The sequence below is a fragment of the Paralichthys olivaceus genome, chromosome 7, assembly GCF_024713975.1.
Source record: "Paralichthys olivaceus isolate ysfri-2021 chromosome 7, ASM2471397v2, whole genome shotgun sequence".
In the NCBI taxonomy this organism is placed as follows: Eukaryota; Metazoa; Chordata; class Actinopteri; order Pleuronectiformes; family Paralichthyidae; genus Paralichthys; species Paralichthys olivaceus.
In genome coordinates, this window is record NC_091099.1 from 22097996 (window position 1) to 22123934 (window position 25939).

The 25939-nt window shown below is 39.7% G+C and overlaps 2 protein-coding genes across 2 annotated transcripts; one reads left to right on the forward strand and one right to left on the reverse strand.

The window, feature by feature from the left end:
- Window positions 1–3755: 3755 nt before the first annotated feature.
- ppp1r3ab (protein phosphatase 1, regulatory subunit 3Ab) lies at window positions 3756–10170 on the reverse strand. The gene is made up of 4 exons (XM_020078510.2): window positions 8287–10170; window positions 7806–7876; window positions 7634–7713; window positions 3756–7151 (listed from the first exon to the last, which is right to left on the reverse strand). The coding sequence occupies exons 1-4, from the start codon at window positions 9165–9167 to the stop codon at window positions 4119–4121; spliced, it is 4065 nt and encodes a 1354-aa protein (XP_019934069.2). The 5' UTR covers window positions 9168–10170; the 3' UTR covers window positions 3756–4118.
- Window positions 10171–13102: 2932 nt separating this feature from the next.
- Window positions 13103–24802, forward strand: LOC109624118 (forkhead box protein P2-like). Its single transcript, XM_069528464.1, has 15 exons — window positions 13103–13265; window positions 15926–16030; window positions 16842–16928; window positions 17307–17421; window positions 18159–18336; window positions 18780–18875; window positions 19887–19974; window positions 20304–20444; window positions 21143–21299; window positions 22020–22090; window positions 22662–22763; window positions 22873–22994; window positions 23577–23646; window positions 23742–23878; window positions 23963–24802. The coding sequence occupies exons 1-15, from the start codon at window positions 13107–13109 to the stop codon at window positions 24090–24092; spliced, it is 1758 nt and encodes a 585-aa protein (XP_069384565.1). The 5' UTR covers window positions 13103–13106; the 3' UTR covers window positions 24093–24802.
- Window positions 24803–25939: the final 1137 nt, after the last annotated feature.

Consider the following 25939-nt stretch of genomic DNA (forward strand, 5'->3'; position numbering starts at 1 on the left):
ACTCTGACGAGCATGCCGCACAACTGACAGCGCGTCGTCCAATCACAGGCCTGGAAACATACCTGGGTCTGCGTGTGCGTCACGGCGCGTTTAAATGCATTATGTAAATCACACACAACTCCCTCATGTCCTTAAACCTGTCATATCTGTGTGAATGAAAATCGTATTTATTGTTTTATCCTTTTGTGAAGCATTTTTTTTATTTTGTAAGAAAAGTAAAGCTGTGTGTGCAAGTCCTAAACATGCTCATGCAAGTGTTTAGTACGACCTACTGTGATTTGGCAGAGATGCTGCTACATCAGAAAGACATTGGTGAACTGCAAGTGAGATAATCAGATTAGGCCCAGAAATGGATGATGTCCACACAACAGATTTGAGAGAGTGTGACTAGACATGAACATGATGCTTTCTATATGTGAAATGGGATAGTGTGCAGAGAGGCCATTGGAAAGTCCTCTCATAGTATTATGTTTGGCATGAGGTTCATATTATTCAGGTGCATTAGACATCCTTGAAAAAGGATGATTATTATTTGATCATTTGAAAGTTGCCTAACAAGAGGACAAGAGTATAACAAGCAAATATGACTTTGAGTTAGGGAAACTTAAAGTGCTGGCACAAGAGCGGTAAGCACTGTCAATGTGAAGGTTCCTGGTTCAAATCCCAGTTCAGCCGGAGCTCTAGATTCCTCACATAGACCAAAGACATGAAGCTAAGTTAATTGGAAACGTGTCTGGAAATTGTCTGTAGGTGTGAATGCAAGCGTGAATGGATGTTTGTCTGTATATGTCAGCCCTGCAATATGCTGGAAAACCTTTCAACGTCCGCTCCCTCTAATGTCAGCTGTTGGCTATGACCCTCAAAGGATAAGCAGTATAGTGGATGGATGGAGACGACAGGATGTTGACATCACATGAAAAGCTTTGGAAAAAGTCACCATCAGTCTGTCATCTGGGATTTCTGTCTCCTGACTGAGTTTAATATAAACAAGCTACCGGCATCAAAACAGCTGGATAAATTATAGGCTGCCAACAAAATTAGGAACACTGCTGTTTACAGGAAAGCTCTGTCTCTGAGGCAATGACTTCTGGGGGAAGCTGTAGAACACCTGCACTAAAACAAATTATAAAAAAGGGACCCATTTACCATGTGCATTCAATACAGTGATAAATAATAAGAAATTGTAATTGCAAAAGTTGAATCAAACATCTTACATTCAGTCTGAGAAATGTAAAAACCATAAATGAGAATTGTATTTCATTCTTGACTTGTGTTATCTGTGTTTGTTGTTTTATCCAAATGAATTCAGTTTTATTTGTCATGTGTGGACCCTACATTTTCAAACACACATCTCGCGATATTTGTCCTCTTCATCATTCTACTTAGGCCATGTTCATATCTCTGTACACATTCCACGTTCATCAAAAAAAATCAGGTTGACAATGTTTAAGTGGTTCACTTGTTACAGCTGTGAAAATATGGTATAGTTCTTTATTTATGAATGGAGTTTTTCTTCCAACAGTGCTTTTGTCCTGATTTAAGAGTTGAACTTAGGACAACTGTGATTATCTCTTATCCAGAGTTAAGTTACAAATGATTATTAATAGTCAAATAGCACATGACTGCCACTGGACTGTTCACACATATAGTAGGCCTGCATCTTTCTCTGTGATGCTGTGGTGGATGTAATTACACCATAACGCTATTCTAGGTATTAATGGAGCCTCATCATGTGAGGTCTTACATAAAGGCTGCTTGTGGTAAGCAGGAAAAGAAATGAGATTTCCCTTATAAGTTATAATTTATATCACTGGTTAACATTGTAGCCTGTATATTTTTATTGTATTAATTAGAATTTTTCTGTTCACAGTGTAGCTCAGACCATAAATCACGTATTTTAGTGTGAATATTTAATTTGATTGACATGAAATAGTCTCTTAAGCTCAATATGTTGAAGGTGGAACTATAATACTGTCTGACTGTGAACGTTGGTCTATATACTCACGGTACATTTGATTTATCACTGAACTCGAGTATGAAAAGAGGTCATACAGACAGTTGGCTGTATATGTAATCTGATTAGTGTTGGGTTCAGCCAACATGCTCTAATGATACGTGACCAAATAAAGAATAATGATTACTGCAATACCAAAAACAAATTGTATCAGGTCAAATAACAGGATGATTTCATGTTTAATGAAAAGTATAAAACAAGTAATGCACCTACTGTATGTGTATGTATATGTATGCTGTATAGATTTTTTTATATTTCAATAATCCCTCCATCCAGCAAATCCCAACTGACAAACAAACACACAAACAAACACACACACACAACAATAACCTGTTTGCAGCTAACTCAGCGCACAAAAAATTAACTCAACTGTACAACCAGACCAACAGAAGTTTGTTTCTCTGTGTGTGATCTGACACTGCTCTTTAAACCATCATGGTTTAAATAAGACAGCAGAAACACCAGCTGTGTTGAATTATAGGACTCAAGTCACAGATATCAAATATATATTAAAAAGTGTATTTGCATAACCTGAAGGCTTCATTTGGAATTAAAACAATAATGAAGGTATGAAACATTCATTCATTCTATTTGAACAGATAAACACGTCCTTTCTGTGTCCAGTCTTGTCAGAAATGTTGGTGTGTTTCTTTGGGAGACTAAAATATGTTTTTCTGGCAAAAGCCAGTGGTAATCCTCATGGCGGGCTGCCCTGGAATCCCCAGGCGAGTACATTACTGCAGCTGTGTCCAGAGTTTAAACAGGGAGCAGAGACTACGTGCTTCAGCAGCAAGTGACTGTATTTGACTGCATTGATTTATTCTGAGACAAAATAATCACCAACCTGTACTCTGAACAGGCGTTTGAAGCTGTCAGAGGTGAACTCTCTGCTAACCCTTTGCTAGATTTAATGTTGAGGATTAACACTCAACAGACAGACATGTCGGAAATGTGCACAGACTTGGCTCAGGGTCTATCCTCAACTTGGAACAACTTCAGCCTGGAAAGCCGCCTGACATTCTTTCCCAGAGAAAGATAAAAAAAGATAGAATAAGATGACGCATAATTCATAAAAAAAAAACTATTTCCTACTTTGTCCCTGGAGCTTATATTTCAATGTCCAAATATCAACTTTCATCTTGAAAACCCCACAGCATCTAAAATACAGGTTAATATTCATGTTCTTCAGCTTGATGCCAAACAAGTCCTTTAGAGAAAAATATCCCAGGGATACAAATCCTGCTTGTTTTTGTAAGCAAGTAAATCTAAGAGCAAATATAGAATTAACTGCACAACTTTAAATTAAATCACGTACTTTATTCACTCTCAGGTGGCTGCTATCATTAGTCTTTTATAAGAGCTGTGACCACCAACAATAATAAAAAGTCACCGACACATTAAATTATTCATCTATAGTTCATTTTATTAATTCCAAATTATGTATAACTAACACAAATACTAAGATATTATAGGTAGCATTCACGCACACAGCAAATGGACGGGTTTTACTTCAGTAATGCTCTGCAGAAGTTTGAGCACTGGTCCGCAGCCTGTTGGCTGAGTCGACACTAAGTTGTATGTACAGTGAAGTATTAAGAAAATTGGTTCATATTCTTGACAACAGAGAGTGAACATCCTCCCATGGGGAATACACCAGATTCACCCTGATATATTCTTTAAATCAATGCCCATTATTTTTCACTGCGTAATTTCTAGTCTTCATAGAGGCCATTAATGAGGAGGATATAGGCAGTGAGTTGAAGCCTGATACTCAAGCATTGGGTGTCTCGTTGAAAAACGGTTCATCACCGAAGTGCAATGAATTCTGGAATTGGCTGGGCTGGGAAGGATGGTTTCTCAGGGATGGAAGGACGCATTTGTCAGCCACATTTGTCGGAGCCTTTGAAATGATGGTGATGGTGTGCAGAACAAAAGGAGAGTTTAAAATCCACGGTATCACCGCAGCCTTTTCTATATCCATAAACCTCATAAATCCGTTATCCCATATGAAACAGACTTTCAGTGTATAGCAGGGTGTCACCTCACAGCAAGAAGGTTTCCGGTTTGAATCCTGGTTCAGGTGGAGCTTTAATGTTTGGATGATTTATTTCAACCTAATTCTGTTGTTATTCTTCACTGGTTGTCTCTCTCCTTGACAGCAGAGCCAAACCACTGATATCAAGTAGAGCCCAAAACAAGCGAGAAAATCATAATGGTAAGCCACGACAAAGAAAACCACCATCAATGTGATGCATAACAAAGTCTTTGATATGTTTCTGCAGGAAAAAGTCTCTTTCCACCAGGAAACGTTTGTATTCAGGGTCTCCTGTCCACTCAGCAATGACGGAGCTGCAGCTGCAGGTTGGACATCGGCTGCATCCGTGTCTTCGTGAATGTCCTGATGACAGCTGAGTTGTGGTTCTTCATCCAGAGACTCAGTGATGGAGGGCATGGGCGTGGAAAGCAGTTTGCCCCTGCTTACAGACGGCCTTTTACCCACACTGAAACCTGTGTCTTTGTTTTTATCTTTGTTGGCCTGAGCCCCAGTGTGAACAGCCCTGAGACAGTGCATGTACAACTCCACCTCGTCGTCTGAGTCAGACTCTGCGCTGTCGTGGCCTGTTTGACTTTCGGGCTCATCTGTTAAAATGCACGAGTCTCCCTCGGCAGCCGAGGACAAACATTCAGCTTCTGATTGGTTATTTGTGACATTCTCGCCGCCTTGAGAATCCTCCTCTTTGTAAAGATCTATCTCAGCTGGAATGTGTGCACTTCCCTCCTCCCTGTCTTTGTCAGTTACTCTCTTGGCCTGCACACGGTTCATCTGAGCAGATAAACCTTCCTCCTTGATTTGTGTGACGTCTAACATCTCTTCAAAACATGACACTTCATCTTCTCCATCCTCTGCTGTCATGCTCTCTGAGTCTGGATCTCCAACCTTTAAGTCTTTCGCTCCATCCACTGCAATCTCCACCTTGTAATTTGGATTCTTCTCCTCTACGTTTTCCTCTCTTGGTTTTACTTGATCGTCCCACACCCTGCCATCATCATCTCCATTGTTCCAATATATCTCCATTTCTTCCTCCCCTTCTTGGAAATCTATCCTTCCGATAATGACCTCTTTCATTTCTGCAAAGTATTTTTCTTTCTCTAACTCTATCTCCTCTTCCTTCTCCACTTTAATATCCCCAACTCTGTCATCCTCCTCAGCTTCTTTCTCTTCTGTATTTTTGGCTTGAACATATTCTAATTCTCCCACCTTCCACATTTCCTCTCCATCTCTCTCCTTGTCCCTAAACCCCTCGGCATCAGCCTCAGTCCCGTTCTCCCCTGCACCTCTGAGCTCCTCGGCCAGGTCTTTTTCCCTCTCTGATGAATTTCTGTTTTCTAATCCTTTCTCTATCTCTGTGTCCTCTGACCGTCCTCTTTGGTCTGTCTCAGTGTCTGCTTTTAAACATGTTGCCTTGTTTTCCTCTTGATCTGCTAAAATATTCTTCTCATCCTCTGCAACCATCATTTCCCAGTTTTCCTCTTCAGTAGTGTCTGCTAAACTAAAATCCTCCTTCAGTAAGGCTGCTGTCATTGGTTCACCTTTAAAGGACTCTTCCTCTTTCGACTCAATAAATGTATCATTGTCACATGTTTCATTGTCATTCATTATTGCTTTTGTCATTGACTCATCTTCCGCGTTGTTGACCTCAGTTTCACCTGAATGTCCTATTTCATCCTCACACAGATTGTTAGTCGACTTGTTTTGTTCCTCCCCATTTCTAGATTCTGTCTGAGTTTCCTGAGAGTTCCCGGGTGTTGAGAAATAATTTCCCTCAGCATCTTCATCATCAGACACGTAGATATTCTCAGTTTCCTTTGGAGCTGAATGATGGATTGGGTTGGGAGTCAAATCACATAAAGGTTTTACAAGGTTATCCATCACTGGAGATGCCTTGGTTGTTGATAATGTTGTGTGTTGACCATCCTTTATGTCATTTTCTCCACCCTTGTTGGTTTGTTGGACTGTCTCATCACCATCAGGCTGAAGTGGCAGAAGCAAACTTTTGACGCTGGCCATGACATTCACAGCTTCAGTTGTTTCTCTATTAGTTTTAGTTTGTGAACTTGTATTCTCTGGAGGCTGAGCCTCTGCTGCTCCTGCTTTAGTTTTTTGGTTTTGGAAGTCACATGACAGACTGTCTTCCTGCGTGTCTTCCTGCTGATGCAAACTCTGAGTGGGTACTTGTGCACTTAACAAATCTGTATTTAAAATGTTTACTTCTGCATCTCCAGACAGAACATCAGATGTATTTTTGCACCCCTGATCTAAATGTACGACCTCACCTGGATGCTGTAGATTTTCTGTACAGTCCTGAATGTCACCTGCTGTCTCACACAAACGTGCCTGCTCTTCCTCATTGGGAGGATTATTTGAAGTGGCATCTAAGCACTCTTGGTTTGATTCCTGGGTGTTCATCGGAGTGCAGCAGTTCTCTTTTCCTTCAGTGTGAGGATAATCATAAGTTGATTCTCCAATACTCAGTGTTGCTCGAATAGGATTTCCCCTCTCATCTAAGTTTTCACTCTCACTTCCCGCTCTGCCAAACATGTGCTGATACAGTGGAGCCACCACAGTTCCAAATGTGAAGCTGGTGTTTTGGCCAACAAGGCCTTCGCTGGTCACTACTGAAGTCACTACTGCAGTGTTGTTAGTGGATTCATAACTTGTGTGTTGCTCCTGAGTTGCACCCTCAGCTCTGCAGACAGACTTTGCAGGAGCAGACTGGTCATGTGAATGCAGTCGGTTATCTGATGTATCTGTGGCACTCCCACCAACTGTTAATGTTGCAGAGTCAGTCACATCTTTGCTCTCAGATTTCTCTGGCTCACTGTTAGATGCGCTGTCATTCCCCAGTGACGTATCATGTAGAACATCAAGGAGGGATTTGCTGAGTGTTTCCAGAGACTCTGAATGCTTTTCCACCTGCTTTTCTTCTCGTGCTGCCTGTTTTGCTTCTAGAGAGGTTTCATCCCTTTCAGTGTCGCTCCCTCCCATCCTTTTTTGAGCAAAGTGGTCCCTCACCCGAGCCATCCGCGCGGCCTTCCTGTTACTTCTTCTTAGGCTGCTGAATCGTCTATTCTCGGTCTGTCCATCAACAACAAGAGAAGATTAATTTTGGCCATGCTGCTTTGATAAAAGGGAGTGGGCCGCATTTAAAGTTATAAGTCACACAGCGTTTCTCTAATACTGAATTAAAAAATGCATGCATGTCAAATATGAGACACAGGGGAAATGCAAACAGCATGAACTTATTGACCTGTTGGTGCAAAGTGCATGATGTTCGGCTGGAGCTTCTCCTGCTACAGTCATTTGAAATTCTCTCAGAAAGTGCACCCAGGCTCATATTAAGTTTTCTGTTTCTCCTGTCCCTCAAAAACACACCATGGTGTGTTCAAGTTCCCTTTCATAGATACTAGTGTAACAAACCTGCAAACCGAAATGTATAATCTTGTTTATTAAAATGCATTTGGCAACTTAATAGTCTGAAGGCAAAAAACTAAATGTGTTAGTAAACTGGTTTGTTATGTTTTGTGTCAAGTAATAGTGGAAAAAACTTTTTTACTCACCTTTATTTTTTGTCCATCTTCACCATCAGAGATTTGCTTGGCTTTCATCATAGTCGCTTCCTCTGCATATTTTGACACAACTGGAAAAAAGCGATATTGCACATTTATTTTGTCATTCTTCAAAATAAATTTATATTTTCTTCGGTTCAAAATCAGCAAAATAAATATTCACCTGAAATAGCTGAAGTATTCTCCTCAGGTGAAGCATCAATGGTTGAGATGTTTTCCGCAAAGAAGTTCTGACTGTGAATTGAAAAAATAAAAATGATGTCTCTGTGTGCCTCTCACCATTCTACCATGACGAAGACAATGCACAATACTACAGAGGAGCTTTCTTAACGATATGAAATAATTTGCTTCAAACGTTAACAAAAATGTAGACTTCACATTGTCTCAAGTTTAACAATCTGAGATAAACCTAAAATACACCTGCCTAATATATCTTTTTTATCACATCATGTTCAATTTAACTGCTTATAAAATCTAAATGTTTAATCAAAAAACAAAATTCAAACAATACTTGCAACAACAACTTCAATTAACTTCATCGGGTGCTTGAATAGCCAATATTCTTTGATTTGAATGGCAGAAATTGGGCAGTCTATTCTTCCATCCATTAAAAATCCTTCACAGTTAAACACACAGCTCTTCACCTGACTGTCTTAAGGCAGCTTTTCTTGTTCACATTGTCCCTCTGCGGTTTATCCTTGACTCTCTGGTGACAGAACAGCACATAATTCCTGTTGTTGTTGTTGGCCCAGAACGTCCCCACAGGAGTCTCGTACCGCAGACAAAACTCGACTCTGGCTCCCGGTTCTCCGAACGGGGGCACCAAGGTGAGCTTGAATGAGAAGCAGTCCATCAGACCGTCATTGGAACCGGGGATGTACTCTGTCAGGAGGTCAAAGTAGCTGGACCAGGTGTCCAACGTGGTTCGTACATACACTGCCTTACTAAAGGAGATGTTGAGGACACGGATAACGCCTTTCAGTATCGTAGTCTTCGGAAGTAACTCGATTGTCTCCAGCTCCAACCTCTGGTCCCGCACTTTGACGAACAGCTCCTCAGTGGACAACGGAAGGGTGAATGTGTGAGGAGACAGGAAGTACTCCTCTGCCTCTTCACCCTCAGAGGTGCCGTACCCTGGCAGCTTGGGTACATTAAGTGTGTCAAACTCCCTCACTTGCACCAAACTGAGGCCCTTGGTGTCTGCAAAGGACACTCTCCTGGAACCGGAGGGGGGTGGCTCGGGCTCTGAGTCGTCGTCAGTGGAAGAGCTCCTTCTCCGTGGGAGGGGAGAGGATTTGGGCCTGATCCCGATAACCACTTCACCCTCATCACTGTCTACGTCCAAGGAGCTGTGGCCTGGCACTTCTAAGAGGTTACTGGTCTCGGAAAGTCTCGGCTGTCCCACAAACTCCATGGGTCTCTTTGTGAGAGAGTCAGCAAGAAATGACTTGCAGTGCTTCTGCTTCTGGCAACTGACATTCAACATGCTCTGACTTAACAGATGGAGTCGAGTTACAGATGACATTGTTGCAAGGGCCAACACTATAAATAGGCCAGAGGGGACTTAAACTATGTTTAGTAATCTAAGCTCAGGAAGAGAAAATATCATCCTCTTTGAGACAGAGCGTTGTGATATATCTGCAATATAGATCAATGATTATCTTATTTGCTGTCTGTAAAACTCTGTCAAAGTAAGTTTTAAGTTTTTTTGTCCCAACTGCTCTGATCGCTCTCTGAGGATGGTATTTGCAGGACACCTATGTCTTTTACCTTGATGGCTATTTGTGTTTTGTTGCTTTTGCCCCATGGGTCACATGAGGTCTAAAACAGACCAAATGGCCTTTACATATTCTTCAGGTCTCAAATATATAGGTCAAATATTCACCTCTGACCAATCACTCACTCTCTGAGTCTGACATGGGGAGAAAAAACTTTCCCTCATAGGTTTATTCCTTAATGTGCTCTTCCCATCGAGATTAAACTGTGGATGCTAGAATCACACAGTTTACTGTTGTGTTACTTCCTTTGTCTATGTCAAGTTTAAGACATGACCAAAATGATTAATTCATAATCTTACTGAGCAAATATAATGCATATTTTAATAGTGAGTAACAGTGTTTTGTCTGACCTCCACCCTCAGATATAAACAGTATAAAGGCATGTTAAGTTATACAGAAAATATAGAGGCAGGGTACTTTAAATAGTAAAAATTATAGATAAATACTAGGGATAGGAAGAATAAGACAACATCTATCTGTCCTACCAGGATGCGACCTCAGGAGCCATCTTTGAAAAAAAAAACCATACTAGAGGCTGTCAGCACCTATGGGAGTTTCCTCACAGACCCAGTCCATCCTCCAGAGACCACGAATAGCTCCTCAGACAATCCTTCTCCTAAGAATACACAGCCGTTCACCTTCGCTCTCCTATGCTGCTCGTATCACCACAGTCATCCTCTCCAATGGTGGAGAGGTTCCTTTGTGAAGGTGAGCCTCTGCAGGGCCATCTCTGAGGTCGCCACCAAACTCACTTGAGAGACTTCAGGCGGCACAGGAACGCTGTGGGAGGAGGGAGGAGGGATAACATAGTGACAGGGTTGAATGGAGAGCGGCTGCTTTGTGGGGAAGATCTGTGAGATGAGGTGTTTGGGTTTTCTGGAGCCCTCTGCAGGAACCTTGGAGGTATCAGCTGAGTTCATAGGACTGGACTCAACCGTGCTGTCTGCCCTGGAGCGTCCATGTGGGCTGGGTACATCCCCCCAGCTGAATGAGACAGTGCTGTTTTTCTGTCAACCATACTGATGTGGCAATATACAACTGGGACAACACACAACAGTCAACCCGTGCCTTCCTAACTGCACTGTATGAAGACAAATAACATCACAACACCACCGGGACAACCCTGCAGGACTCCTGGCTGCTGATGTGTGACCCTCATCCCGAAAGAGTCAATCAAACCTTTGCCTCACAGAGTCAACTTTTAATTTCACCCCTTGAGCTGCTCAGCAAGGTTTTTATCCTTGCGGCTGAATACACTGAACACACTGTGCTACTTTTTTCTTCTAATAAATGCCTCAGGACAGGTAAATACTGATCCAGTAGGTGGCAGAAAGTTACCTTGGTAACAATATCTACATTTCAATCATTAATTGCTCTAATATCTGCTCGAACAAACAGAGAAAAAAACATTTTGGCCTCAATGTTCAACTGTCTCTTACATAAATACATACATAATAAAAATAGTTTAATCTTTGACATGTGATCGAGATATTACTCTGTATATTTATGTTGTTTGTGCATACTTGCACTACGACAAGAAATAAACACGGAAATATAAAAGCATGTGAAATGAAAATAATGTATTCAAGGCTTCTGTTCCTTACCTTGATATCCCTCTCATCTCCGCAGAGGAGAACGAGTCTTGATGTTAGAACAGCCTGGCCTCTGCTGCACCTGCAGTCTGTAAAACATGCTCCACAATAAAGAGCTGACGTTAAAAGAAAAACAGCTATAGGTTTGCATAAAAGAAAAGTAAAAATAAATGGTCTGTATTTATTTAGCTCTTTGCAGACCAGTTTTTGCCATTCACCCATGCACACACGACTCATACAGTGCATCTATATGAAGCACCTTCTCTATCACATGTTACTCTTACACTCAGGGGCCGTTTGGAATTCAGTTTCTTGCCCATGGACACTTGGATACGCAGAATGGGGGAGACTGGGATCAAACTGCACTGCTGAGCTTCTGGTTAGTCGACGACCCGCTCTACCTCCTGAGCCACAGCCACCCCAATACATAATAGTACATAGAAGAATACAAGAGAATGAAAAATTCTAAACAAATATAAAAGCATGAACAAGTTTTATTATATCAGAGTCGTTTCAGGTGTCTGTGTTGAGCTTCTGCACTCCAGGTGTTTATCAGCGGTCTGAGTAACATATTTGTATTTGTTTGTCGAAGACACATTAATGTGCTGTTCAAGTAAAAGTGCACTACCCTACTGTAAATAGCTCTTTGATAACAGTTTGACAGTTGAAGCCTCAGAGCTTTTTGTTGTTTAAATTTCTTATGTCTAAATAAAGTCACAGACAACTATACTTGTCTTTTCTCAAAGGGCCCTTTCTTTTAACCATTAAAGACTATAAACGATGCTCAGATTGAGGATATTTGTTACCTGATTGCATACGTCTATGAATATCAACAAAGAAAATGAATGCATTCTATGGTGGAAAATTTCTGTGAAACAAGCACAAAGTCAAATACTTCTTTCCGTTAGTTTAATTCAGCATCTGCAGATGGACTCACTGTACACATCACCTGAATGACATGTATAAATGAGCAAAGAACATAGGAGAATCTGTGTACTTATAACTCACATGCAGCCCTCTTCCTCTAAGCATGCAAAGGTATTTATTACCCTCCCGTTGTTTCACTCAGTGGAGGACACTTCCTGTCTTTACGTTGTTTACATGTTTGTGGATGACCCCTGAAGTGAGATCCCAACCAGAGATACCAAGAGATAGCATAAAGTTGTGGTTTCTCAAGGCTATAAAGTTTCTTAAGCTATCATCATAAACCTAAAGTTGCCCTTTTAGATAAACAACTAGGTCAGTCCTCCACATACACCTCTGCTCATGCAATTATACATACACAAAAGTTAATGATAATGTTGTCATGCTACAATATAAATTATGTTTTGTATTATTTAGATGTGCTGTGTATTGATTTGTGTGAATTTCTAGGGAAGCTTGAATGTAAAAAATCTCCACTACTCACCAGGTGCACTCTCTTATTTTAATGATTTCAAGCCCCAAAATAAAAAAAAATGATCTGCAGCTCAGGCTGATTTTTAACCATCTTTTTTCACAACCTGGTGATCAACTTCTTTTCTCTGTCTGTCTAATCCAGTGACTGAAGCTGTGGCTCCTCCCTCTCAGGTAGACACACAGCAGGAGCACTTTCTCCCCCATCCTCACTCCAAACCGTATGAGTGGGAGACACCAACTCTGCCCGGCTGCTCTGCCTTCGACTAAATGGTGAGTGTGTTTATAATGTTATTCTGGGAGATTTAAAGGCATCACAGCGCTCTCTGTTATGGACATGTGATGACGGTTTCTTCTTGTGTTGTAAAACTCCTGTTTGTGCCCAGTCTAAGATGTGAGAGGTTGGATTTTATTGCTCATATGTGTGGTTCTTTAAACTATATCCACAGCATGTCATTACATTTCAAACCTTACATTATTTGTTTCAATTGTGCAAATATTCTTTTTCTTTCTCTTTGTTTGCCAATTATAGAACTGCCCTGCTTTGTATTTTTAAATATCACAAAGTCTATATTTTTTCTTGCCTTGTGTTCAGTGCAAAGCCACATGAAGGTGTGACGTAGCAGCTATGCTGAAGTGTATCATCGATGTCTTTCGGTGATTTAATGTTGAATATTTTCTTTCAGGACCTGAGCTGGGATGCCTGAGTCTCCTCTCAGTCCCACGGCAGCCCGTCAAACTCCAGCAGCCAGCAGCCTGCTCAGTCACACAGACAACAGTGCGGCAGAGAGAGTTGCTAATGGGGACTCCTGCCGTGGAGTGAGTGGTGAAAACTGGCAGAGTCTCCACCATAAACAGGTACCTTCATCCTGCTCTTCTTTTTCCTTCCTCCTCTTCATAAGCGAGAAATAGCCCAGTCTTTGGCAAACAGATGTCAGGAGAAAAACAAACCAGTCAGCTCCACATTGGACACGCTCTGACAGGACACCAAACACAAGCTTGCAGTTCTGTGGACAGTGACAGGGAATTTATTTGAGATCTGATCCAAGCTGGGAGGTGACATGCAGACAACTCTGTTTGTACTTAATTATTAGTTTGCATGTCAGAGCCTGGAGGAGTGACTGTCCACAGACCTCTGCCAAACAAGTGGCAGTGAAAAGTGCAGTGAGCATGGCCAAAGATCATTTTATGGTTTTCTGTGTCGATTCCATCCCTGGGCATCTTACTCTCAGGGATCATTGAAACAACAAGATAATGAGTGTGTGGTCGTCTCCGTCTCCTTCAGACTGCTCCTCATCCTGACAGTCTCATCCTGTTCTCCTAATTCACTTTGAAAACCTGGACTTGTAAAGGCCTTAAACTTCAAACACCTTCAAATATTTGAACAATATTAAAAAAATATTGCTCCTGTGCAAAACTAATGGTTTCATCTTAATGGTTGCCACGGTTGACGATGCTGTCTGTCGTGATTCCAGTCTTCAAAGCATAATAATGACTTGTGATATGAACGTTTTTCAATGTTAAACCCTAAAATGTTACAGTGTTACACTTTTGCCAATGAAGAGTGGGCTTCTCTCATAAAAGAGCAGGGCCTCATTGTGTAATGTGTTGTGTCGCACACCACACATTTAAATGGTATCAGTGCCTTATTTAAAACTTTGCGTAAAAGAAAATTCAGGAGAGACACAGAAAGTAAAAGATTAAACCTGCAGCTGTTTTTTTTCCTGATACATTAGATACACAAAATGTATAAAACTGTCCACCACCGTTTCCCCAGTCTAAGGCAGCATCTTTAAAGTAGTTGTTGGGTTCAGTTACACTACCCTGCACATTTTCATACATGTTGCTAACTTCTGGTAGAAACACCAGGTTTGTTGACTGGTGCAACCAGTACTATGATAATTAATAACGTGATTATTTATATTGTAGCGATGATGTTTATTGAGATGAGATGATTTGGGTAAATTTGGTTATATTAAATTAGGTAAAAAAACGATTTCCTGTTCCCCCAACATGTAGAGAACAGTTTTTGTGTACATATACACTTTAAATAGTTGAATAAATACTGCAATTGATCACACAATTCTTCATTGGCAACAGATCTTACTGCTGTTTTTGAGAAAAGATGATTACAACATATGTATAGTAATAATTTAACATGCAGTTTGAACACAATTAGAAGAAAGTGACTTGCCACATTTGAAGAAGAATAGTTAAAAGATATTTTGTGTTATAGCAGATGTATTAAAGAGTCATAGGTGTTGAGTTGCACAGCTAGAACAGTATTCCGTCCTTTGACCTTGAAGTCAACAGGTTGTGTGAATTGAGAGAGGTTCAGAATGAATCACATTTTCTTCTGTTTTGCCTTTATTATAATGAGTTAAAATTATTGATTACATTAAATTACCTTTCAAAAGCAGAAATGTTCTGGTGTGCTTGCATTTGTTTAGTATTAATATTGATGCTTTGTTTTCCTTCTTTCTTTTTTGTTCTTCTTCTATATAATGGTAAATTTACCACACAAGAATAAAAATAAATCAATCAAATATAATTGGCTGTAAATGCTTCATGAAACTATAAAACTCATTAACACTGTTGTTGCTTGATTTTCTTTAGTTGATCAGTGCATTAATCAATATAACAATTGTTAACAATAACAATATAAGATAACAATTGTTATCTTAAATATGACCAAATCATGAATAACAGATACAGGTCATTCAGATACTCAGATACTGTGTGTGCTGAAACAGCAGATCTATAATCTGATTTACTGTTAGTGTTGTTTCTGTGGGATTATCTCAAAAACATCTTATTTTATTACATCCAAGATTTTACACCAATAGAGATAAAGTGAGTTTTTACTGAAACCTATGAAGAACATAATCAGGTCACAGCCTCTGCACATATGCACAGAAAATTGGATTTTATGTGTGGAAATAAAGAGATATTTATAATTTAAACTAATAAAATAATAACCTCTATTTTTCCAATAAATAAATTGGTAGCAAACAACTATTCTATTCTATATTTGTACTATTTCTTAGGATTATTTGTAATACAATATATCAAATTTGTAAGCACCTTTTGTTGTTTTGAAAATGCTGTCATGGCAATTGCCGCTGCCTCTGTTTGACTAAAACAGGAGACGGAGACAATCATTCTGTTATTTGACGCTCAATCAGTAACAGTGCAGATCAGTTATTATTCTGCCAGTGTTTGCCTTTATTAATACCCATACACTTCTATTAAGAGTCACAACAAGCGTGTAATTGTGTTGCTAATTAACTGGTCAGCCCATCTCCCATCTCATTTGGGGTCAATGACACAATCCGACATTATGATGTTCACAAAAGGTTGACAGCACTGTTTGGTAATTGGATTGGAAAGATTCCCATTGGATGGTTATTACTGTTTAACACTTGACACTTGCCTTGTGTCGGGTGCACTTGTCCTCTCGCCTTCACTCTGCAGACTGTTTCTCCTGCATCATCTTATCCCTCCTCTTCCTCTTGAAGGTGTGTCTGGCGATGATGGCTCCTCAGCAGCTTCAGCAGCTGCTCTCTCCAAACCAGCTGCAGGCTCTGATCCACCACAAGCAACAAGCTCTTCTGCTCCAGCAGGTATCTATAAAATACTTACACCAATACAAGTGGTGCCAATGCACAGGTCTCTGGTAAAGCTGACTGTGCATTTGTAGGATAACGTTTTTCAAATTTGACAAATACTTATTGGACTGAAAATACTTATATAACTAAAGGAATAAATGCAAAATAACATAAAATTGAATGTTTTGCCATGGCTGACTGTAACTACAGTAATTACTATATATATAACATAATGAAAAAAACATGACTGTCCATACTGTAACTACAGTAATCAATCCTATATAATATAATGCACTCAAATTACAATGATTGTATAAAGTTAACCTAGCCAACTGACCTTATTGCGACTCAAGGAATAAATACTTTAACATAGTGCAACAAAAAATGTAATGCAATATTACGTTAACCTAGCTGACCCTCCATACTTAAGTAAGTTAAGTCTGCGGAGGCAAACTAACAGAAAACCACAAAACCACTGTGAGAAACCGAGTTTTAGCCCATTGACCATCATTCAGATAACTGGTACACTAAAAAAAGAAAGTCTAGAAAGAACAAGGCAACAAAAAACTAGTAAGCATCATATACAGACCTTAAAATGTGAATATTTAACCCAATTGTTTTTAGTTTTTTTGACAAAGAATCTAATCACTGTCTGATCTGAGAAAAAAACACACACTTGAATAAAGAAAGACTCTGGGGACAGAAATAGTTTTACAGTTGGCCATTTATAACTTGTGTATATGGTAGTTTACTATTTCACCAATTTATTGTAAGTTGTTTGAGAATGAATTATGTGTCTCTGAAATAATGGTTCACCATATTCCAGCAACATCTGAAAGAGTTTTACAAGACTCAACAACAAAAGATTCACCTGCAGCTGCTTCAACAGCGACCCAGCAAGAAGGTCAAGGAGGCAAGTGGTGTAGTCTATTATATTTACATTTGTTATTATTATTATCTGTTATTATATATTGTTTTATTTCAGTTTATTTGACTGCAATGACTGTATAAAGCATAAAAATGCATTTAAAAGAAATAAAGATAAAGATATAGACCCATGTCTCCACTATTTCCAGAATATGAACTGAACAGTGGTAGTAATCATGTTCCTGTAGAGACAGCACGTTCATGAGCTTGGTCTTGTTTAGGATACAATGTTCTATGTTTCTAGCCGTCACAGATGAGATTTTGAGTGTGAGATTATCAGGAGACAGTAGAGTGAGAGCAGAGTTTTACATGGATATTACCCCACTTTTCTGCAAAATGTGTTTTTTCTCCTTGTCTCCTCCAGCTCCCTGCACAGCAGCTCGTGTTCCAGCAGCTCCTCCAGCTCCAGCAGCAGCAGCAGCAGCAGCAACTCTTCCGGGTGCAGAGACCAGTCCTGTCCTCTTCTACCCTCCCTCCAGGTCACTGCTCTTTACATTTATTACCAGGGTTAGGGTTAGCTCAGTTATGTACCTGCACTAAACCTGCCTGTTTGGTTTGGACTGTCTGCCTCAGAATTATTCCTTGTCATTAGTGAGTCCACCTCGAACAGTTCCACAAAATACTGTCTCTTTTTATTGTTTGTGTGCTGGACATTGTGTGCAGAGCATTTTATAAACAGTCTATGGTGCAGAGTAAAGTTTGCGTTCATCCTGCCTGGTTTATCTCCAATGAAGATCTCATAGTCAATGTGTGGCTTGTATAGAAGTTTGAAGGATTTCTGAATTGCTGTTATTTTGTGCACATTATACATTGCATGTTGGCAATGTATTGGCACAGAGAGCTGGTTGGCTACTTGTTAATTTTTAATTTATATTTAACGTAGCATATGTAAAAAATTGCGCCACACTCGACACTGCACTTCGCCAGGCAATTAAGAATCCACATGCCAAATGTGAAGCCGATTAGATGAAGGGTACACGAGATATGCGTTCCACATACAGACAGAAAGAAAGAAATTGTAGTTAGTGTGATAGTAGTGATAATTATTCCTGGATTACAGGAAAGAGGTAAAAGAAGGAGAAAGAGATGCTCAGCCAGTTTCTCCAGAAGAAGTGACTGAATGTGAAACAGATTTAAAAAAAAATGTGTGAACAGAAAAATGACTCATAATCTTGCTCAACATACAAAACATACTGTTTGTTTCTTTACGTGTCAGTGGGTTTCAGCCCAGCGGAGCTGCAGCAGATATGGAAGGAGCTGACAAATGGATTAACTGACGATAAAACCGCGATTAAAGGCAATCATGACTCTTCCACTGACGACATCAGGTCAACACAGGTCAGGGGGAGACAGGCCGATGACCAGCCGCCTCTCTCTCCTCGCAGGACCGAACGGTAAGATCAGTCTGCTCCTGCTGTAAACAGACACTCCCTCTCTTATAAAACATCTAACACTCGTCACCAGCAGACGTCTTCTTCTCGTCGAGCTGCGGGTGGGGAGGCGTTATCTTTTGCAGCGATGCTTCACTTTTAATTCCCCTCGAGATGAGAGATTTTGTTTTGCTTGTTTGCTTTGTGTTCCACCACCTGAAGTGGTTATGCGCAAAAAAAAAGTTTACATGATGTCCCAAATCAAAAGTAAACACTTTTCTATTTATTTTTCAGTGCTCCCTTCCAACGTCTCTCTGTCATTTTTCTCCACCCAAACAGAAAAGATCACACTCTCATGTCTGTTTCATTGCTGTTGTGCTCTTGTTCTCTTAGTGTTGTTTGGCTGCTGTGGTTTTTTTAATGATGACAATACTTTTCCACTCTCCTTCTTCACTTCCTTCGTCTAGTGCTGATCGTGCTGCCTCACATGTTCTCTACAGTCATGGTGTGTGTAACTGGCCCGGATGTGAGACAGCGTGTGAGGACTTGAACCAGTTTATCAGGTATTTAATCTCCATCCCAATGTATTTCAGCTTCAGACGTTTTTTCAGATCTCTGTTTAAGATTCAAAGTAATATTTCATATTTTCAGTAAAAAAAGAGTCAGCTGCCCCAGTTTGAGCCTCTTATGAATTATCATTGCATTTGAGTGACAGAACTAAGCATCTGTTTTTCTGAAATATAAAATCTCTGGTGGTTGGTTCACAGCACTTATTGCTGTTTACTGCATATTTTCAGAATTGGCAAAGATCCTCCAAACCATGGGCATTAAAAAAAAAACTCTGCAGCAGATTTTTGAACAGTTGCCAAGTTGCAATTTCCAAATTTATTTAACAATATATTAAATAACCCTGCACATATTTATTAATTTTTAATTAAAAAGATTTAAAGTCATTCATCTCTGGCGGCAGCAAGTGGCCAGAGGCAATAGTTTTTTGGGTTGTTCATCCGTCCCTTTGTCCTGAACATCTCCGCTTTAGTGGAATTCCTTCAAATTTTGTACAAGCATTTAGTTGGTAAGATGAACTGATTTCGGTGGTCAAAGGTCAAAGGTCAAGGTCACAGTGGCCCCACAAAACATGTTTTGGCCTCTTGAACATAAATATCTAAAGCCTGACTATGTTCTCGACATTTTGACCAGTTGTCACTCGGACTCAAAGATGAACTGATTGGATTTCAGTGGTCAAAGCGAAGGTCACAGTGAATGTAAACAATTTATGAAGACTGAAACTGTAATGGGTGGTGGGGGCAGGGTGATGATATAGTGATATAGTTGTATTTATCATTCAGGAGGATATTGTTTCATACAGAAAAGAGGATTCTGGAAAAAAATTCAAAAGTGCTGTAAAACAAGCTTCAACCATTTTTCAGAAACACTGATGTTTATCTCAGTTACAAATATTAAGAATGTTTTTTAGAGCGATGCTGGGACAGGTATATGGTGCTATGGTGTATAGAACTATGGAATTGATTTTTCAGTGGAGCATTGCTTCGCTGCACTTGTGTGTGTTTCAGGCACATAAGCATTGAACACACTCTGGATGACAGAAGCACGGCGCAGTGCAGAGTCCAGATGCAGGTGGTTCAGCAGCTGGAGCTTCAGGTATGAGGCATGAGTCCAGTAAAATCTGTCCAACAACGAAAGTTAGAGCCACATGCAAATGATGCATATCTGCACAAAGAAAACCGAAATAGAATATTGTTCTCTTCCCTGAGGTTTTACCACCTAAACATCTTCTTTCTCTCAGTCTATTCATGTAATGTTCAGGCAACACCTCCTTCTCCTCCCTCTTGATGTTTGACACATCAGGAAAATGTACTTTGCAAAATGTGTCTGGTTCACAGCCTCCCATTTCAAAGATCTGTGCTCAGTGATTTTGAACGCAACGCCATCCACAGATCCCCTCTCCCTCCCTCCATCTCCTCTAACAGCTCTGCAAAGAGCGGCAGCGTCTGCGGGCGATGACGGCTCACCTGCATCTGCCATCTCTAGAAGCTCAGTCGCTCTCGGCACCCGCGAGTCAACAGTTGCCTGATATGACTGATATGGCTGCTGACCCACGAGCTCCACAGGTAGTGTGTGTGGTAATAGCTGTGTGAACGGCAGCGACACAGTAAATGAGCCGTGAACTCTGTGTGTATGTGTGTTGCATTTCAGAGCTGTGAGCACAACAGCAAATATGTGGTGGAGAGTCGAACCGCCATGTGTCTGCCTGCAAACTTATCTTCTCTGGATGAGGATGCAGCCGGCCTGTATTTGACCTGGGAAACTTTTACAGTTGGATGAGTTGCAAAAAATATGTTGTTATTTTCTTTGAAACAAAACAATATGAGATGAGGGTCAGAATCTTTTGAACCTGCTCATGCAGATGCATGTCTGCAAAAAGTTTCACTTTTGGGAGGCCTTTTCTTTTTGTACTTAAAAGCTCAAACTCTCAACTGCAAAACAGGATCCTTCCTTCCTGTTTCCTTTCCCCCTGGTGCCCAGCTGTTGACCTCACATGGCCGCCATTGTGTTTTCATGCAGCGGAAATACTCTGATTGTGTAGAAGCTAATCATTTGTTAATCTTGCAAATATTGCACGTTAATCAAAACACTCACCAAACAATTTCACCCTGTAATTAACAATAATTTCTTGTGATATTAGTGGACTCACCTCTGAGGAGGCGAATCGAATCGCTCTGTTACACTGGAAGTCTCTCTGTCTGATTTGTTTTGTCTGTCATTCGCCTGCTGCTTTATTAACTTGGTCAACATGTGTCCCTCTCAGCTCAGTTCCGTCACCAGCGGCCTGTCCCCACTGAACTCATCAGACGGGGTACAACTGGGTCCATCCCAGGGGTGTGAGGAAGAGTCGCCCACTCGTACAGAATGTGCCGGGGCCATAAGACGTCGTCAGCACCCTCTGGTCTACTCGCTGTCCTCAGGTAAATCTAGAAATGCACATAGAGAGATGGTTCATATTAAATATTCAATGTGCTACATCTCTAAATGTCTTATTTTTATGAAATCATAACCACTTGACAATTATAAAATGCAGACCAGCAAAATGACAATACATTGATAATGCCACCAATTTAGGGTTTCCTCATTTCCAGGGACGGAGGTTGCATCTCCATTTGGTTAAATTGTGACTATTATATATACGGTTCAGCTATGTGGTATTTGTGGCGCCCCCCACCACTTCCCAATTTAGACCTCAACATATCCACCAAGATTAGTGATGATTGGCCCAATTTAGATACAATTCACTAAGCCCCGCCCTTTGCAATGATATTTTGCTTGACAAAGATTAGTCAAAAAACCAACATGGGTGGTCATGTTGGTTTTTTGACTAATGTTTGTCATGAGAAAGCTAATCGGGATGTGTATCTCCGTCCCTGAGGCTGTAAACCAGGTTTGGTCAATGGTTCCATTAATTTTAACCGTTTGCATCAGGCTAAAAGTTTGACCCCATGACGACCTTGAGCTTTGATGAGGAAAAAAACCCTCAATACTGAAGGTCGTTACCCAAACCAAGCACCAGGTTCATTCAACAAAACTGCTTCAGTTATCACCGCGACACACAGACAGACGTCCCTTATCAAATAATGTACTGTAACTAATAACATTGTCACTTTTAGCTTTATTCCACTTTCTACTTTCAGAAAATGAGTATGAGCTTTACAAGAACAGTGACATCAGACCACCGTTCACCTACGCAACACTGATAAGACAGGTACCATCTTTGACTCAATCAGCTTTGCTCTTTCTTATCATTATTCTTATCATATATATATATATATATATGTATGTGTGTGTGTGTGCACACATGCATTTTTGTGTATGATTTTCTTCAAATTTCTATTGAAGAATCCAGATGTTTTCCACGTGAGCTCATTCATTGGAATCACTTATGAATTTTCCGACAAAAATCACCTGGTTTAAGTTTCCAGCTTTGCTTATTTTCCTGGTTGTCTGTGACAAGTCTGTATATTCTTTGGTTTTAGTATTGAATGGTACAATTTATAGTTTTATTTAAAATTTACAATGAATGAATAAAAAATCATGCCCAAATCAGTGGATCATGAACACAGCCTTTATTTTCAGCCCTACACCTGTACACGATATCACAGAGAAGGCTACTGGCTTTAATATACTAAAAGAAATTATATTACAAGTTTATATATGGAGCTGAAAAAAAATGGCATCAGTTTGTTGAGTGTATGATTTTCCCCTCATCTCTTTTATTAGCAGTGAAACAGTCATGGCTTTGATTTGATCCTATCATATGTTTATTTCCTCTCCAGGCGATTATGGAGGCATCAGACATGCAGCTGACGCTCAATGAGATCTACAACTGGTTCACACGGACGTTCGCTTATTTCAGACGCAACGCTGCCACTTGGAAGGTATCACCCTCGCAGATAATTAACTCTGTGATGTGAAGCGTGTGTGTCGCACCTGAATTATGCAGGATGTACTCACTCAGCTCCTCCACTCTGATTTCCTCTGGATCAGAACGCTGTGCGCCACAACCTGAGTCTGCACAAGTGCTTTGTGCGGGTGGAGAATGTGAAAGGTGCCGTGTGGACGGTGGATGAGCTGGAATTCCAGAAGAGGAGATCCCAGAAGATCACAGGGTAGAGTAGATAACACCCTGCTTCATCACAGATCTATTATCAACATGAACTTGAATATAATAATGATAACTTTATGATATCTATAACACATTCAAGGACTTCACAAAGAGGTAAAAAAAAAAACTGGAAAACAGAAAGGAAATCATTGAAAATGAACGAAGCAAAGTTTTTCTTTTTCTTTGCTTCAGTATTCTAGAAAAAAAAAACTGGGGCTCATGGATTGACAGAAGGTAACAAATGCATTAAAAAAGCATAAAGCAAATACAAGCGTCCATGTCCTGTGTTCTCCCTGTCGACAGAACTGAATCTATAATACAGCTACTGTATTGAACATGATTGTTTTTTTTATTGTCTGTAATAAATTAATGATTATGATGAGTGTAACTATGACGACAGTTTCGAGGCCTTGTCCCGATCATTCACTCAAATTAATTATTTGTCATCATAACTGACCTTGCCCCAAACGATTGCTGTTTACCGTGTTGTTTCATCAGTGGAATATATACGTTATTGACTTGCTCTCCATAAATTAGACATAGAAATTGCCTATGTCTAAATAATTTAACCTTTGTTATTCTGCAGGAGTCCATCACTTATTAAAAATGTGTCTTCGAACCTTGCTTTCGGGGCAGCTCTGACCGCCAGTTTGCAGGTGAGCGGGCATGTTTGAGCGCAGCCTCTTGATTAAAGGTGTTTGAGCTGGTTGATCTTTGAAGATAGTTCAATTGTTTTTATCAATTGTTGTAGACAGCGCTGGCTGACACATCACTGCCAGGATTCACGAAGGAAAGTGCGAGCAGGAACTCCAGGAGTCAAACACAGGAGAGCAAAGCAGCAAAGAGCAACGGCCACAGTCACCGAAACATCCTCGCACGTGTCCAGCAGTGAGTTTATTTCAAAGTCTAAAAATCGAATGACTCGTGTACAAAAATGGATTTTGAAATATCTAGTTTTTTCCCCTCTTGCAGGTCTCCTTCCCTTAAAGACGAAACAATGACTCTGAATGAACCAGAACGTCAGATGGCGACTGTGAAAGCAGCCGCTCTGCAGCATCGCATGACTGAAAATGACCAGGAGCACTTGTTCGACCTCGAATGACCCTTGACAGTGGAGATCTTTTAATTATAAAGCAGTAAATTCATTGAGCATTCGGAGATGTGGGCCAAACAGTTCCCAGTATGTACAGAACAATTGTGATTTCATTTAATGAACATCTCACCGTGCTGTCAGCTAATCACCAAAACTGGAATTTAAATCTGATCAAGTCCATAAAAGTCCTGTTTTTCAGCAGTTTCTCACAAAAGTAGTAAAAGAGAGTGAAATAAAGTAACACATATGGATTCTGTGTTCACCCTGGACCTTTTCAATCATTTTTGTAAATATTCAAATTTATAGGTAAATGAGAAAATATTTCTGACTGTAAAACAGGAGCAATAAATGTATTTAAGTGTTTTAAGTGTTTAAGTTCATTGATTTTTGATGCTCTGCCTTTCAATATTTTTGTTTCAACGTAAAATATCTAGTAAATAAAATGCTACGTTTGGTGATCATCTACAAATAATGTTGAGTAAAGCAGGTACAGTTACAACATGATGGAGGTGTCGTGTTTGTGTTTACAGTTAAAATCATGTTTGTGCTGTTTGTCTTTCTACTCTGTTTTGTCTCTACATAGGAAGATAGTGTTATGTACAGTATATATGTTAAGATTTCTTTTGAGGAACCAGGTTTTATAAACTTTTGTTTAAAAAAACAAGTAACAACTGTGTTTCATGTGTGTAACTTATTCATTAAACTTGTTTTTCAGTGAAACAAAGATTGTTCCAAACATTCCTCTTTTCAGAAAGTTTAAAATATTCTGAATAAATACTTACAACAATCAATATTTATAAAGATGTGTGTGTCTGTATGGTTGTGTGTCCGATGTATTTCATTAACATTAAATATATATATATATATTGTAACCAGTTTAATGTTTATCTTATTGTTATAAAACTTGTGATAAATGACACTGAAAAATACAGTTATTTTTTTGAACTGTGTTTTGAAATGAAACAGCTCCATTCACAGATCATCAATGCATCAATTATCAAAGTCAACATTTCATATTGAAATACAATTTCAATTTTCATGCATTTTTGACTGTTAACAAGCGAGGGGAAAATATCAAAATGTCTTTTGAAACACTGATTTCCATTGGATTTCACATAATTTGCCTTTAATATGAATTCAAAAAGTAATAATAAATGTGTAATTATGTATCATGGACCAAGAAAGACCCCGTTAAATTCTGGATAAAGGGGAATAACTTGGATTATACATCACCTGCTTCAACATTGCAAGATAGGACATTTTATTTTATATATATATATATATATATATAAATATATATATTGTCACCAATTTCCCAGGGAATAATTCATGGATCTACATGTTATTTCCCCCTCGTTAATAATTTTCTTCTGTGGAACTTTTTCCTTACTTTTGTTGAGGATTAAGTCGCACCTTGTTTATCCCCATGAAACTAATTGTGATATGTGGATATGAGCTCTACAAGTAGAATGTGATTGATTGATTAATTGATCTTGATGAAACAATCAGGAATATTGAGTGTTCTTTTGAGTGTGTAAGTAAGTGCAGATGCAAATAACAAATCTGAATCCAACACATTTAAATGTGGTTTCATTAGGGGACTTGGTGGAGGATGCATTCTCCTGAGTGCCATTCTAGTCCCCTGGTAAATTCTAGAAAAATGCAATACAATGCCTAATCTAGAAATGTTAGAGAAGGCAATCTTAAAAATTCCCAGATCCAACCCTTTGTCCAGATGTGTGAAATCCAGCTGTCAAACAAACAAATGAACCCACCACCAAACAGATGGATAGAGGTGCAGAGGCAAATATGAGTAAACAATTCAAAATCTATTTACATTAGATATGCAGTGCAGG